Source organism: Seriola dumerili, unplaced genomic scaffold (assembly GCF_002260705.1).
Source record: "Seriola dumerili isolate Sdu_G_001 unplaced genomic scaffold, Sdu_1.0 BDQW01000458.1, whole genome shotgun sequence".
Lineage (NCBI taxonomy): Eukaryota > Metazoa > Chordata > Actinopteri > Carangiformes > Carangidae > Seriola > Seriola dumerili.
The window spans coordinates 497009-513874 of record NW_019174713.1 but is presented as its reverse complement, the minus strand read 5'-3'; the positions used below and the strand labels follow the sequence as shown (position 1 = coordinate 513874).

At 40.9% G+C, this 16866-nt stretch overlaps 1 protein-coding gene across 2 annotated transcripts in view; it reads right to left on the bottom strand.

Moving 5' to 3' along the window:
* Positions 1–16866, bottom strand: part of LOC111234787 (kinase suppressor of Ras 1-like) — a 37249-nt gene extending 20383 nt beyond the window's left edge. For both annotated transcript variants that reach the window (XM_022762976.1, XM_022762977.1), the window contains exons 1-2: positions 16578–16866; positions 8811–8951 (exon numbers count right to left, since the gene is read on the bottom strand). In XM_022762976.1, coding sequence (XP_022618697.1) covers positions 8811–8951; positions 16578–16772 — 336 coding nt within the window. In that variant the 5' untranslated portion in view covers positions 16773–16866. The remainder of the gene's footprint in view (positions 1–8810; positions 8952–16577) is intronic.

Here is a 16866-nt window from a genome sequence, read left to right as displayed (position 1 = left end):
TACAGTTGAACAGTAAAAGGCAGGTGTGTATGATGTTTACACAACAACCAGTGGAGGTGACACATGCCAACGTCTTCCTGAAAGGGGCGGAGCTTGACATTCTACATGAGTTTTAAGTATCTGGGGAGGGGTCACATTGCACTGACCTGTCCCACCACCTTTAAACGAAGAGGGCTGACACTGACAGTGACACCAGGGCGACCACCAGAGGGGGCTGTGAGGTGATCACTTTTAACTCAACATGCAGGAAAATGTATTTGTCTTTTTACGTGTGTATCTTATATTTGTATTTGTTCATGTTACATGTAATGTTTTTTCTTTTACGTTACCTCCTCAAGGACTATGGATGTAAATTAGCATTTCTGCTACAATCCAGCATGTTTACATTGTGTGTTTTGTACTGTTGTTCATTAACATGCAATGTCCTTATCAAATAATACAATAAATAAATAAATAAGACTGAGATAGTGCTGTTTCACATGCTTATCATAACACAGGATTTAAACCAACAACAAAAAACTGCTGATAAGTGCCTGCAGTGCAACCACTTTTATGACTCACTTTCGCTTTATTTTTCTTTTAATCTTTATTCGCTCAGGTCTTCTCAAGTATTTAACTCTATGTCTTAAAATGGGAATTGTGTTAATGCTAATTAATTATCTTATGTTGATTCTATGCAACAAGAAAAAAAGTTTATAAATGTTAAAAAAGTGCCGATTACAACTGAACTTACTTCTCCTGAACTTCATTCAGTTAATCAAGAGTGATGTCGTTCATGTGTTCAAGTTAATAAAGCTGATTGAACTTAATTTCCACCGGTCATTTAGCTTTAATTCAGTGTTGCAGTTACTGTAGATTATTGAGTTTTCTCAATTTAAAATAAAAGTTCAAACCTCAAAATTTATAAAAACTGTCAGGAAAATGTTGCCTCAGATTATGTGGATTATATGTGGGATCAGATAATGATGGGAAAGATTTGAATCCACAGTCGGACTGTGACTTTAAACTTTAATAAGCAACACTTCAGTTGTAATAACGCTGTGTTTTTGAGTTAGTTAGGTATAAGCTGCAGCTGTATGAAAGTCAGTGCTGGTTGTGCTTTTATTCTGAAGGTTCCAACTGGTAGAAGTTCATAGAGACAAATCTGGAGAAACCCTGAAGTAAATCAGCAGGAGTGTCTTTCTCTTTGCTTTTTCATTTATCTTTAATTATTTAAAGCCACCATAAAGAAAAAAGAGAAAATCTCCCTATCTATCAACAACTCTCCTTCATTTTCCTAATGACAAAACAAGAGAAAACATTTCTGTGGAACTTTCTGTTTTCCCGCTCCTCATGGACTTTCCCTTTCCTGTAGCTGCTGATAGTAAGACTGTCATTACCGGGATTTAATTCCTTCACACCCATTCAGGGAAAAGAGCCACAGTCTCATTTATATTTATACAAACGGTTGTGTCTGATAGACTGTGTCCTTGGTCTTGTCACTGTTTTGATCAGATAAAAAAAAAGGCCCAAAGGAAACGGATCTCTCAAAACAGTGAGACTGAGAAACATGACGAATGCTGCTGAATCAGAGCAGGATCCTCAGAGGAGTCGGAGACGGAGACGGGGACAAGATGTTGAGACATGAGGAAACTTCTGGGATCCATGAGAGTCAGACAGACGGCCAAGAGACGCCGATGACGAATAAAATAGTGAAAAACACAAAGAAAAACCAGCAGCAAATCATCATAAACGAAAAGCTGGATCAAGAGAATTTGTAGCAAATTTTCTTAATAAAGTATTAAAGGTCCCATCCAGTCTAAAGGTCTCTGTCCATGTGTTGTTTGATTATAGATCAGGTCTAGCTTCTATATTAATACTGTGAAAGTATCAAAGCCTCAGTCCACAGAGAAATGCACACAGCCTGTATTCAGAAACTGAGCCTTAAAACCAGCCGTCAGGACTTCTGGAACTTTGTGATGTCACAACAAAGCAGTCACCAAGCCCCGCCCACCTGGACCCACCATCCAAACCTTGCAAAATTTGGTTTCTCCGAGGGTTTTTACCTGAAATCTGCTATATTTTTTTATTAAATCAATCAGAAAACAGTCAGCCAATCAGAAGAGAGGCTCAGAGCCTCCTCTCTTCTGATTGGCTCACTGACCTGTTGTTACTAGAGCTCCAGAGAGAAGCCTGAGAGAGGAGATGTAAAACTACACTGAGATGGTTTTTGGTTCTTAAAACCACAAATATATCATCTTATGGATCAACACTTCAAATAAAACACAGAAGAAGAAGAAAATATGGAGTTGTAAAATTATTTGATACGAAGGGATTAAATGCCGATAGAAAACAATGTGCAGTACCTGACACACACTTCACTCATGCAGCTCATCAGAAAAGAGGAGGAGTCTTAATACAGGCCATTATGCAGAGACACAACCTCCAGCCGCCATCGTAACCACCACAACTGCCATCTCTGCCTCTTCATCCTCTTCATACATCTTACTGAACACACGGCAGGAATTCACATGCAAACCAGGGACATGTACGTACTGAATGTCAAGTGGTATGCTCCCATACAGAAGACTGTAGGTCCCTGCTGGTGGCCTCCAGAGGCGGCATAAACACACCCCTGCTCCTTCACCGACGGTCGAACAGCTTCAGTAACCTCCTCTGGCCTGACGCTGGTGCCAAAAAAAAATCATTATAGCTGTGGACCGAGGATTTCCATCATTAGGTCCAAACACAACACACCAACTGAACTGAACGTCACACACATATTTATAGAACCTACGCAGATGTGGTGAACAAGACACTGACAGCGACTCGTGTCACCTATTATAATCTTATTCTGCTCAGTGACCAAAACATTCCTGCGGCGTGACTCAGTGTCAGCGCGCCCCAGTTCACAGAATCACAGCTCTAACTGGTCAGGACACAAAAGGGGGCTGCCAGGGTCCAGGGACCAGGGATCAGGGACCAGGACACGGTGTCCCGACTCCGAACCAAGGAAACTAACACCGGTGACACATAAACTACTCTGTTCATTCATCACCGACACACAGAGCTAAGTGCGACGATTTAAGACAGAGATTGTGTTACAGTCTTGGATGTGACAAACCAGCTTTACTAGAAAGGGGGGCTGCATTCTGTTGAGCTCAGTGATGGAAAGTAACTGTGTCGACACAGGAGTGTGAGAGCAGCAGCTACTGTCTACACACGATGCATTCAGGCGTCACACTGAGCATGGATCAGTCACGTTTTTGGCAGCGTTCAGAGCCCAAACACACAGTCATGTGCGTAAAACGGAAGAAAATAGACTTGCAGTGTAAATATATGCTTTGTGGTTTTCCTCTTAAAAATGAAAAAGTTGAATTTGTGAGCAATAAAACACACCCCTGAAGTTCTCAGTCTGGTATGACCAGTAGTTTATGGTGGCTAATAAAGCTAGCTTTCAATGCTATGTGGCAGTACTCCGAGCTGCAGCAAATAAAACAAAAATTAAATAATAGGCTTTGAGTCACGGTAGTGTGAGTAAACCGTGAGGAATAATGCAGCCTGTTTGGACAGTCAACAGAAAAACACAACTGAAAGGCCTCAAGTGCAGACACGCCGTAAGTACATACTGTGTGTTTAAATATTGTTTTTAACCCTTCAGACTCAACATCTATTATAAGGGACATCAAATATGAACAGGTTTCAGCCAAACTCACACACAGCCTGTATTCAGAAACTGAGTCTTAAAACGAGCCGTTAGGATTTCCTGTAACTTTGTGATGTCACAACAAAGCAGTAATCGCACTCAGCCACACCACAAGCCACATTTATGTGGAACTTTCTGTTTTCCCGCTCCTCAGGGACTTTCCCTTTCCTGTAGCCGCTGACAGTAAGACCGGGATTTAATTCCTTCACACCCATTCAGGGAAAAGAGTCAGAGTCACATTTATATTCAACAAATGGTTGTGTCTGAGAGATAGTGTCCTTGGTCTTGTCACTTTTTTAGGGATTTCACTGTTTTGATGAGATAAAAAAAAAAAAGGCCAAAAGGAAACTGATTTCTCAAAACAGTGAGACTGAGAAACATGACGAATGCTGCTGAATCACAGCAGGATCCTCAGAGGGCTGGAGATGGGGACAAGATGTGGAGACATGAGGAAATTTTTATAAAATATTAAAGCTCCTCCAGTCTAAAGGTCTGTGTCCACGTGTAGTGTGATTATAGATTATAGATCAGGTCTAGCTTCTATATTAATACTGTGAAAGTATCAAAGCCTCAGTCCACAGAGAAATGCACACAGCCTGTATTCAGAAACTGAGCCTTAAAACCAGCCGTCAGGACTTCTGGAACTTTGTGATGTCACAACAAAGCAGTCACCATGCCCCGCCCACCTGGACCCACAATCCAAACCTTGCAGGATTTGGTTTCTCTGAGGGTTTTTACCTGAAATCTGCTATATTTTTTATCAAATCACTCAGAAAACAGTCAGCCAATCAGAAGAGAGGCACAGAGCCTCCTCTCTTCTGATTGTCTCACCGACCTGTTGTTACTAGAGCTCCAGAGAGAAGCCTGAGAGACAAGATGTAAAACTACACACTTCAACACACACTTCAAACACTTCAAATAAAACACAGAAAGGAAGAAAATATGGAGCTTTAAATATCATATTCAACCCTTTAGACCCAATGTCCACTATAAATACTAAATATTTACTGGTTTCTTCAATACAGGATAACACATGATCAGTGGACTGGTTTGGTGGGACCAAGTACCAATCTTAGATAATTCTTCATTTGAGTATTTATACTTGAGACAGTGAATTTTACTGCACTGGATTTAATATCTGACACTTAGGCAACAGTTACTGGTTACTTTGCAGATTCTGATTTTAGAGACAAATCTTATGGTCATTTCATAAATTATGATACATTATTATAGATTAAACCACCTAACATTAAATAAGGTAGTTAAACCAGTTCCACCTCCGACAACTACAACATTAAAACACTGCTTATACATTCATAATAATTAAGTAAAACACTGTAATTAGTACTTTTACTTCTGATACACTTTGCTAAGAATGTTGTACTTTTACTTTTACTTTCTTAAGTACAAATATGACTGCAAGTCCTTTTCTTGTAATAAAGTATTTTGGAATTGTGGTACACTTTCAGAAGGAAAGGATCTGATTACTTCTACAGAACATATGTGCAGCAAATTTTGAATGCCTCTGTACAGATGCTGCTTTCATTTAATCAATCATTTGAGACGGTGCATATGAAGAAACCTCAGTATATATGTGCTGGATTCAGCCATAGAACAAGTTCTGTTGTCTCTGGCCAGATGTTTCACAGGCAGCGACACTAAAACAATCTGCAACCGAGTACGTATCCAAACAAAAGTGCAACCTCCTAAAGTTGAATTTAATGTCAACTTCTCGTCCTACCTCGGCGTCCTACATGTGATCCTGTGAGGTTTAGTAAAAGTCCAGCTGCTCCCATGTGGGCTGCCGGTCAGCCCGAGTGTCTGCTGCTCTCTGCTGCTGTGTCTCTGAGCCCACCTGTCGCTTCCTCCTCAACACGGTGTCAGGAAAAAACTGAGTCACCCTGAGGCGCAGCTCTCACCCTGCCTCCAGTGTTTGTGAGCACTATTGTTTACTAGGAGCTTTCCAGTGCACCGAGCTCTGTGCGCGTGCATCTGTGAGTAGATCGGACAGCTTGTGTATGTACTTGCATGTGTGTGTGTGTGTGTGTGTGTTGGTATGTGCAGAGGCTGGTTTGGGTGTGTATAAATAGCACACTGGGGAGGGACAGAGGCTTCCAGCGCAGCTGACTCAACACATTCTAGTTTGGGTGAGTGCTCATCACGCAGAGCTACAGGGCTGCTGCTATTCAAAACATTGCAGGACTCTGTCCAACCAACACACTGCAGCGCATAACAACCAGACCTTATGACAACAGTCACAGAACTCACTCAAATTCAACTTATCGAAGGCTTTGATCGTCACCTGCAGATACTAGGAACAGCGATGCGTTCAGAAACTTCAGAGAGGACAAAATACCACCTGAAAAGATTTTAAATGGCCAATACTACAGGTTAACACTGTGCACTTAGACTCAGCACTGATCAACCTGCATCTTAGCATGAGAAACTGTCCGATTCAACTGCCATGTTTCATATATTCTCTCCTAGTTTGGAGCATGGACTCCATTAAAACTGGAAAAGACTGTCAGAGTGCAAACTACAAGCTGGGAATAAGTAATCTGTGTACAGTACTGACACATCTTGATAATAAAATCAAGTATCAAAAGCAGTTTTTTTGGCCACTTGGGAGCAGCAGAGCTAAACAACACACAATCTGGACATATTATCACCTTATTTGGTGGTTATTGCTAATGCAAGGAAAAAGTCTCATCTCACAGAGTTTCCCCTTAAACATCAAGCATCAGTCCCATGTTGTCAGTCAAGGCATTCGTACTTGTGTATGTTGTATTTTTCTCGGGTTGCCACTAGCGACTACTTTTCTAAATGTTCGTCGATTAATCTAAAAAATTTACTTTCGTCCAGGAAAATCTAAACGACACCATCAATCAGTGTAGAATAAGCCAAAACATTTGCTCAAACACTTCATTCAGTGTAACTTCTCTGGCAGCAGCAACGACTTTATGACTTTATGAGAATATTTAACAGCTACAACAACAAAAGATATTAAAAAGCTCAAACTACTAATGAACAGACACTTACACATGAAGTAATCCTTCACGTGTTTGTGACTGATGTCACTGCAACATAAAAATAAAAATCACAAAATAACACTGGTTAAACAAGACTTCTAGTGAAGGAATTGAACTGTAACAGACACTTATTGATCCTAAAGATTGATACTAAAGACTTGTTTTTCTTTTTTTTAAAAGAATAAATTCAGAACAGTTTGGGCTGGTTTGTCTCAGCCAGTTGCTCAGTTTACATCAATCTGCCACATTTAACCAAGAGAATCCATCAGACTTACCTACAGACAGCTTTCAAAAGTGCATATGTCGAATCACCAGTCAAATCTGATAAAAACAGCAAAAAAAATTGGCGATTTTGCCCCAAAATAAGGTTAAAATGTAAAATGTTTTTTCCAAAGGTTAAACTTCTACTGTGCATGCAAAGGTTTTCAGCACACCAACTGTCATAAAACTCAATTGTGTGATCAAATCAGTGCAACAATACAAATTGGCTTGACCATCCCGCTCGTCAGGTATTATTGGGTATTAACCCACAATGATATTTTTAAATAGGTCAGGTTCAAACCAGTTTGACTGGTGACAAATAGTAAGAAGAATTTGGGGCATACAAGAAACACCCAGATACACATGATGATGTAAATAGTAAAGTGTATTACTTTGCTGGGGGAAGACTCTAAAACTATAAATTCAGAATGAGTTGGAATAAAGATAAAAATGTTTTGATCCAAACCAGAAATGATCTATCCAGTTAAAGCCACTTGGATTTGAACATTTCTTTTGTTGATGACAGAAAAAAGTGTGAAGAAGGAATATTCTATAACCTGTGAATAGACACGAGGCTCGGCACATGTCTGATCAAACTGATCATTTGTCTTCCCAGAGACCAACATAGACCAACTTCATTCCTATTGATCAATCTCCGGTGTCTCTTTTCCCTCCAAAACACAACTGAAAGAACCGTTGCTACCCAGTTCACTAAACACCTAAGATGATATTGTCTATTAGGGCCCCTCAGGTTTGGTTTCAAACCATTTCATTCTACTGAAACTTGTATCAAGAAAGATGTCAATGACCTGCTGCTCACCTCAGACCTTGGCCTCTCCTCAGTTCCACTTCTGCTCGAACATGAAACACCACGTTTGACATCACTGACCACAAAATCCTGTTGAATCATCTTCAGTATAAACGCTGACATCACTGACACTGAACTGAAAAGGTTTCATGCAGATTTGCATGGCAGGACAGACAAGGTTATTTACAGCAGCTCCTCCTCTGATTGTCATATTCTCTCCCAGGGGGTTCCCCAAGGCTCCATCCTTGGCCCACTGCTTTTCCTCGCTATGTAAATTTCCATTTTACACAGATGACACCTCGATTTTCATTCCCATTCTGCCAGACTCAGACTACACTCTTAGGCTTATTCACTGTTTGACTTCCTCCCAAAACAAAATAATAGAAATTAAATTTGTTAAAATGAACTTTCAAGAAAACACATCAACAACTCATCACTACAGCAACTTTTTTTCCACCTCAGATTCCAGTCACATTTTTCATCAATTTCTAACACAGTCACAGCCACATGCAGGGAATTATAATTCCTGCATTCATCTCATCCAGATCTGTTAACACACTCTCATCTGCTCTCACACTCTTAATTTAAAACTAGAATTACCGCCACTCGGACTTAGTTCAGATTACATCCCATTTTATCCAGAGCGGTTTAAAATACTAACCATTTGTGTGAAGTGTTGTCGTAATTGCTTTGTGAAGTGGCTAAAAAAGTGTTTCATGAGGTCACCATGATCTTGACCTTTGACCTTTAGCCACCTAAATCTAATCAGTTCATCCTTGAGTCCAAGTGGACGTTTGCGCCAAATGTGAAGAAGCTCTATCAAGGTGTTACTGAGATATCGTGTCCACGAGAATGGGACGTACGTACATACAGACGATCAGAATACAAACTGCGTCTTTTTACCCACAATGCACTCCAAGATTGAACACCCTCTTACCTCTCAAGACTCCTCAGTGGGGTCAGTGATTTGAAATATTTTATGTCAAGCAAATACAAGACAAACTGCACAAACACAAACACACATTACCTGTATGAACTGTGGTGTGAGGTCAGCTGTGAGGAGCCAGTTCTCCAGTCTCGGGTATCTGGACAGAGCTGCAGGTCTCTCCCTCTCTGGTACCCTCTGCTTCCACTGCAGCTGCGTCCACATGTACTTGGTCAGCTTCACCTGTAGGGGGAGGGGCACACCACACACTGCTTCACTCTGTCTCACTCAGGTGTAATCAAAGCTTCACCAACCAGCAGAAACACTATTACAAACTCCTCCCAAGTGGAGGCAAAGTTATTGACAGTAATTACATACAATTTTTTACATAAATTTTACATCTAAGTTTCATATTGCACATATTTCAGTGTTTTATTTTATTATAAATCTTTAATCTTGGACATACCTTTAATTAAGTTTTCTCTGCCTGTGTAAGTCGTCCTAATTGCTCAGGTGTTAATTTAAAGCTCAATATGAGACACTAATTAAGGGGCGAGTTATTTCAAAACGAACCTTGACCTTCTTGCTATAGTGACCCTAAATATCAAGGAGTTGTATGGATGTAAAGCAGTAGTGAGAAATGAGACTTCAGTTTGAGGAAATCCCCCTGACTGGTGGTCCACACCAGATGTCTGCTGTTAAACCGTCTGCAAACTGTTAAAATGTGTGAAGTGACTGTTAGACCCCAACTGCTCAGAAGATAATGAATGCTGATGGACATGAGCATAACTTTAAACTTGTCATTGTAAATAAAATTTGGACAATCACAGACATTTAAGCTACAAATATTTATTTCATTTACTTTAGATGGATTAGCAGCTAAGATTAGCAGCTCTTTAATTCACAGTGAGGCGGCTTCACCTTCACTGCAGGTTTCAGATTCAGTAAAAATCTTCGCACGCAATGTGCAATGATTCCCCAGACATCTCACATAAAAAAAATAACACAACTGTTCTGTTTTTCAGCCACATTGCATCACATCTTGCAGTAACCACATGAGTTTTACAGAAACTTCATTGAAAACCTGAAGAACAAAAAACAATAATGAGACTTCGTTTCTCCCTGACCAAAGCCTCTCTTGCCCGGTCACTCAGTTTGACCGGACGGCCAATTTAAAGAAGAGTCCTCGTTCCAAACATCTTCTATTTCACAATTATTGAGGCCACTGTTCTCCTGGGAAAACTGTTCTCCTGATCTATGCCTCACTACAATTTCATCATGGAGGTCCACAGGGAGTTTTTGTTGGACTTCATGACTTGGATTTTTTGCTAACGCAGTGTGAATTGTGGGACCTCATATACACTAAGGCATTATGAAGTATTATATATTTAGTTACCTTAAGCTAATTCTATATTTTGCATGACTTTGACTCGTAACAGAGTATTACTACACTATGGTATTAATATTTTTACTTAAGTTAAAGTAGCTAGTTGCACAAGTCACCTTAAGTTTTCTTCTTAAGTAAGACACTTGAGGATGAATTTCTCCTTAGCTGAGGGAGTTACTTGAGGTTGTTGTACAGATTAACTTAAAGGACTTCCTTTGATAAGATAAAACTTTAATTTGCAGCAATGAAAGAGATTTTACAGTGGTTAAATGCTACAGTTTCCATGGAGACCGTTTGTTTTCTGGCATTAGCGCTTGTGATAGCGGTTGGAAAGATCACGTAGCATAGTGTGGTTTTTTTCCCTTCGTTTGGCTGATAAGATCTTCTGTGCAAGTGATTTAAGGAGAAAGCTTTAAATACTTAACTGAACATTTAAAGGAAACTTTAAGGAGAAGACTTAAGGGTGTTTTGTGCAGAAATTTTTTATTTTTAGGAAATCTTAAGAAGCTTTGTGCAACTGGCCCCTGAATACGTCTTCCACCCCTAAGGGATAATTCTACAGATGCACGCTGAAGAGCTCTTTCAGCAGCCTCCATGTTCAAGGTGGAGGGCGCCTCCATTATGCGCATTAAAATCTAATAATGTTATCTGTGTATTAGTATTAGTCTGTTGTCTTTGAGTGGCTTGAGGTGAGATGCAGTGGTGCTTGTAGATGAAAACAGGAGGGTGTAGGTTTGCACTGAACAACACCTGGACCCTAAACCACCACAGCGAGGAGCCTGCAGTTCTATGGCATCTGTCTCAGTGTAGATCTCCCTCAGCTCTGTTACATGATGACTGCAGCTACATCACATGTGCCGCTGGGTCGCATGTTGAGTGGAAACAGCATCACACTTGTGGCAGAGCTAAGGTCAGGTCTTTGTGGCTGAGAACAGGTTGGGAGAGCTGTTGTTCCAGGTTGTTCACACACCTGAACTCATCAAGGTGCCATCAGTATAAATGCTTACACTGAAAACAGTGTGTGTGTGGGTATTTTGACATGCAGCCATGTTAGCAGCTCTGCAACGCAAACACAGCGGTGCTTTGAGCTAAATGCTAACCTCAGCATGCTAAGATAGCAAAAATAATACTTGCCACATGCTTCCTACTTGCGGCTGTTAGCCAGTACTGGAAGATAACAGCTGGAATCTGCCCAGATGTGGAAGAATATGGGCATATCTTGGACCAGAAGTTTTATTTTGCTATCTGCTCAATAATGACAACATTAGCAAGCTCATGTTTGTCATGTTCACCAAAGTTTAGTGTGTTAGGATGCTAACGTTTGCTAATTAGCACTAAATGCTAAGTAGAGCTAAGGCTGATGGGAATGTCATAAACAGTGGTGATAAGAGTAGGGACTGTGACTTGACACTGGAGGTAATGGGAATCATAGAAAGAACCAATTAGAAAACATCACCATGGTTACCAAATAAATAATGACTTTTTGTGATCCTCTGACTTTTCATTTAGTGCCATCATCAAAATATCAAAGTCCAAGTTTTGTGCTAAGGCTAATTCTGAGCACCGTGACAGTGAAAATAACAGCAAAGAGAGGGTGTGCAAAAAATATTTGTGCAGACGAGTCAAAAACAAAAGCTACATTAAAAAAAAAAAAAAAAAGGTCAGAAAGAGGAGGACAAGAATGACACAGGAGAGACAGAGAGAGAGAGAGAGAGAGAAATGAGAGAAAACAAGAGCAGTTGGTAAACCACATGGGGCTTTCCTGACTACCATGAACACTTTGCATAGACTCACTTCTTCAGCCTCACGTAATGTAACAGGCTAATAAGGCTGCGAACACAAACCCCTGAACGCTGGATCCAACAGTCTGCTCAAAAGTTCATTTTAAACCTGACAGATCGTTTTAGTCTGATAGTTCCTCTACAGCTGCAATACACTGTGCCACACTGTGAACCATCGCAATGTGTCAGTGTAACCACCACTACAAAAACGAGTGCACAGAGCTGTGAGGAAAGCAAGTAAAGAAGCATGGAGCTGTAACATACATGAGCACAGGGTCGCTCGACTAACTGTGGCCCAAACACAAAAATACAACACCCCAAATATTCATCAAAATCTCTCAGAATATGCTTTCAATTCTGTACATGATAGCTACTTTTATGTTGAATTTACAGTTTAATACAAAAGTTTGGGCACCGCTGGGTAAATTCTATATTTTGTTTTTATTCCACATTTTTGTTTCTTCAAATGTTAACACACTGCTAATTTTATATTTCCTGAATATGCAGTCACCATACCTGGCTTGTTAGCTTAGCTCGCTAACTAGCTAACGAGCCAGCAAAGGAATTAGCCTCGGGTTAGCCTCCATCAAGACACCCAGCTGCGCTAACGATGCTAACAGGAGCACATGCTTGCCAAATTTATAAAACCGGCATGCACCGAAGTCTCTGCTCATCTTCACATACTGACTGGCTGATGGATAAACTGGAGCATTTAGTAGCTAAAGATATTTTTCTCGGGAGGTGGTGGAGACCAAAGTGGAGCTCCAAAGGAATGTTAATGCTAAGTTTTTAGTGGGTTAAAATAGTCCATTATTTAGGTTGAGCTCAGGGTAAGGTAATTAACCTGACTGAGATGACAGCTTGTACAATAAGCATGTATATATGCATGGATAGTTCCATTTTATGCATGCTTACATTTGCATGTAAATGTGTTCATATTTCAAATCTCAAACCTTTATTGTTTTTTGTTCATATATTTGCCGTTTGTGGTTTTTGTGTTTCATTGATCGGCTCCATTTTAATGAGGCAGACACTGTAGCTTAAAGAAACACTTTACAAAACTGTGGTCACAGAGGAACCTCATCATATCAAGCGGAAACTATTCTCATGTTTCCATTTTCTACTATTTTGACAAGATAACACGAATTCACAAAGATGGATGTGTGTGTGGGTCAGGCAGTTTCAAAGGTCAAGAAGAGGACAGGAAAAGGAAAAAGAGCATCGTCAAAGCTCTGAACAACAGTTCATCGTTTGTACACACCTCCCTCGCTCTTCTGTCTCTAATATTTTGCCCCAACACAGCAGCACACTCATCCCCGCCCACTGTCTTTCACGTCACTTGATGCTCTTGCTAAACTCGACATGTTCACAAAGCGTGGGAAGGAACCACAGCCAAATTCTGCTTCTTGCCACAGATATATACACAAGAGAGAGAGTGGGCAGCGACAACCATTCCTCAACTACAACACACACATATGCACGCGCACGTACACACACACGCACACACAATCACATGGAAAATTAGTCAGAAAAAGGAAACCCTCCCCATTTGACCAATCTGTGATGTCAGAGAAAACACTGCCACGAGAACTTTAGGACAAAATTAAAAATGCAAAAAACTAAAGTTTTGACACTTGATGAATGTGATGAAAACACCATCACCATGGTTCTCACTGGGTCTCACCAAGCGGGAACCTCCGAGGCTGAAAGATGACGCCAACACTGATGTGCAATAAACTGCAGTTCCTCTAATGACCACTAGAGTCTGGCTCCAACAGCGAGTCGATCCCCATGGACTCCCGTGTTAAACTTTACAGCAGAAATAAGGTAGTGACAAGATGGCGACAACGTGATTCATGTGATTCATCTTACTGCTTAGCAACTTACCTGGGATAAATGATATATAATCATAGAAATATAAGTATATTTGATGAATGTGACATTCACAGGTTGTCATTTATTTTTAATTGGCTGTCATTCTCCAAAGCGTCCCCAAGCCTCTTTCCTGGAAAACACACTTTTTTGTGTTTTTTCACACAGTTTTGAGTTGTTTTCCATAGTATGTTATGTTGACGTGACGTTCAGAAGCTGCAGAGAACTGTTTGAGTTTCAGACTGTGGGTGGACAAAGTGCAGGACTGTGACTCCAGAGTCTGGTGTTTGCACCCGGAGTCCTGTCTGTGGTTTGGTTTCAGCAGCACAGACACTTAAGGAAAGACTGAAAGTGTTTTCAATTAAATGCTAAATGTCTTCCCCAAAGCTTAACCACGTGCTGTGAGCGCACAAACATAACTATAAAAAAGAAACATTTTCCTGATACGTTCAATATGTTACTTGCCAAATCCATTAATTAACATTTCCTCATTATGTTTAAAGCTCCATATTTTCTTCTTCTGTGTTTTATTTGAAGTGTTAATCCATAAAAAGATACAAAAACCATCTCAGTGTAGTTTCACATCTCCTCTCTCAGCTTCTCTCTGGAGCTCTAGTAACAACAGGTCGGTGAGCCAATCAGAAGAGAGGAGGCTCTGAGCATGTGATGACAGTAAGATGACAAATAAATTTTATGGCTCTGATAAAACAGAAATCATCATCACAGATAATGCCTTGCTATAAAAAGCAGAAGGATAAGAAAATGAGCTTCTGTCTGTCGGTCGATCTCCTCCACTCTTACATCACAAGTAGCTTCATCACAATCAGCTGATCGGAGTGAGTTTGTGCGCACATGTTGCAATCATGGTTATATGCGGTTATATATGTGAAACTGTGGTCAGGCAAATTAAAATTAATATTAATTATATACTACAAATAAAAAGTTACTACATTAATAGGAAAACAAGTCAAATATCTCCTTGACATTTGCAAAGGCGCGAGCAATCCGCCATCGTCCTGATCATCGTCCATCAGCACAACCCTAGCTGACACAGTTCTCTCTTTACTGATGTAAAGCAACTCAGGTTAAAGCAGACACTTTGATTTAATGTCCATTACGTGTTTGATTTCTATGTCCACAGTGGCCACATGTAAGTATTTTAAGAGCTGGATTCCAAAGTGGTTCCTATTCATTCTTCTGGGTTTGCTTTTGTATTGTACATGCACACAAGTGTTTCACACAATGGCCCCCCGTTGGGATGACATCATGCACTTTAACGTCGCTTTTCTCTGCACTCTGGATGTCAAACATAGTTCATGATACAAAGACCAAGTGTTGACCTTGTCTGCAGTCTGAGGTTGTATTGTTCCTGTTTTTAATCAACCTCATGAGAACAGTGGTCAGGTTGTGTTGCAGCCAGTTTATTTTTCTTCTCCTTTTCCTCCACCTTACTAACCTCTTTACCTCAGGACACCACCCTGTGGCACCATCCTGTCCCTACAAAGGTGCTGTGTCAGCTGTTTTACAGTCACCCTTTTTTATTGGTCATTAACAGGAAAACATTTTTTTGGGCAGGAGATTTTTTTTAGTTGCAATACTGTGAGTGGCCACTGGGACAAACTGAGAGCAGCGCTGCAGACTGGCCAGGTTCATCAGAAGGTTAGTCATCTTGCTCTGAGACATTAAGGTCATTTAGATCCTCTAAATTTGAGATACAGCCAGTAGGTTTGGCAGGACTTGATTCATAAGCTGTTGTTGAGGCCATCATTGTAAATCCTGCAGGGCAGAAGGTTTTAAAGGTCCCATATAGTGTAAAGGTCTCTGTCCATGTGTAGTGTGATTATAGATCAGGTCTAGCTTCTATATTAATACTGTGAAAGTATCAAAGCCTCAGTCCACAGAGAAATGCACACAGCCTGTATTCAGAAACTGAGCCTTAAAACCAGCCGTCAGGACTTCTGGAACTTTGTGATGTCACAACAAAGCAGTCACCAAGCCCCGCCCACCTGGACCCACCATCCAAACCTTTGAATGATCTGGTTTCTCTGAGTGTTTTTACCTGAAATCTGCTATATTTTTATTGCATCACTTAGAAAACAGTGAGCCAATCAGAAGAGAGGCTCAGAGCCTCCTCTCTTCTGATTGGCTCACCGACCTGTTGTTACTAGAGCTCCAGAGAGAAGCCTGAGAGAGGAGATGCAAAACTACACTGAGATGGTTTTTGGTTCTTAAAAACCACAAAAATATCTTCTTATGGATCAACACTTCAAAATAAAACACTGGAGAAGTGTGAAATATGGAGCTTTAAAGTTTAAAGAGTTCTGGTGAATTACATGAAAATATATCAGGCGTCGACAGGCCTGTATCACAGCATCATGGGAAAAGCCCCACAATAACAATGGCTGTGATCTATTCAAGAGTCCCAGTGAGCCATGACAGTGTGACAGCAACCCGAAACTGAAGCTAAATGGAGTTCAGCCATCACCATCATTAGTCTTATCATTTGTATCTGTGCTTTTCCTACTGTGACGAGTCAAAACTTTAAGACATTAAGACACAGTAAAATATCAGAGAAACTCACTGCTTAATTCAGAACGAGATTTTTAGCAACAGAAAATCAAAACATTAAATATGACCATGGAAGAAAATCCTTCAGAGGCAGAACAGTGAAGGTTTCTGATGAGGTCTCACAATCTGGCAGGATTGGTTTCTAATATAATGGAAAGGGGGTAGGGGGTGGGGGGGGGGGTCTGGTCTCTAACAACTAAGGAGCTGGAAAGTTTTCCACACTCTTCTTGGAGGCTCGAGCTCCAGCTGCTGTCGCCGTACCTCTAAAGTGCGGATCTCCTGCTGGGTGAGGTCGTTGGTTGCGGTGCATCTGGTCCTGAGAGCCTGGAGGCTGGAGGTGGAGATGTCCACCAGGTTCTGGATGAGCCGGCACTGACGCAGAGCCTCCTCAGCTCCCCCCGGTCGTGTCCTGCCGCCGCGGACCCCCCTGTCTCCTCTGCCCGCTCCTCTGTCCATTAGTTCCACATTGGCGCCGCTTGTGTCACAAACGGCGACCTGAAGACGCGTCGCACGCCAGCGCTTCCTCTACACGACGCATCGTTTGAAAAAC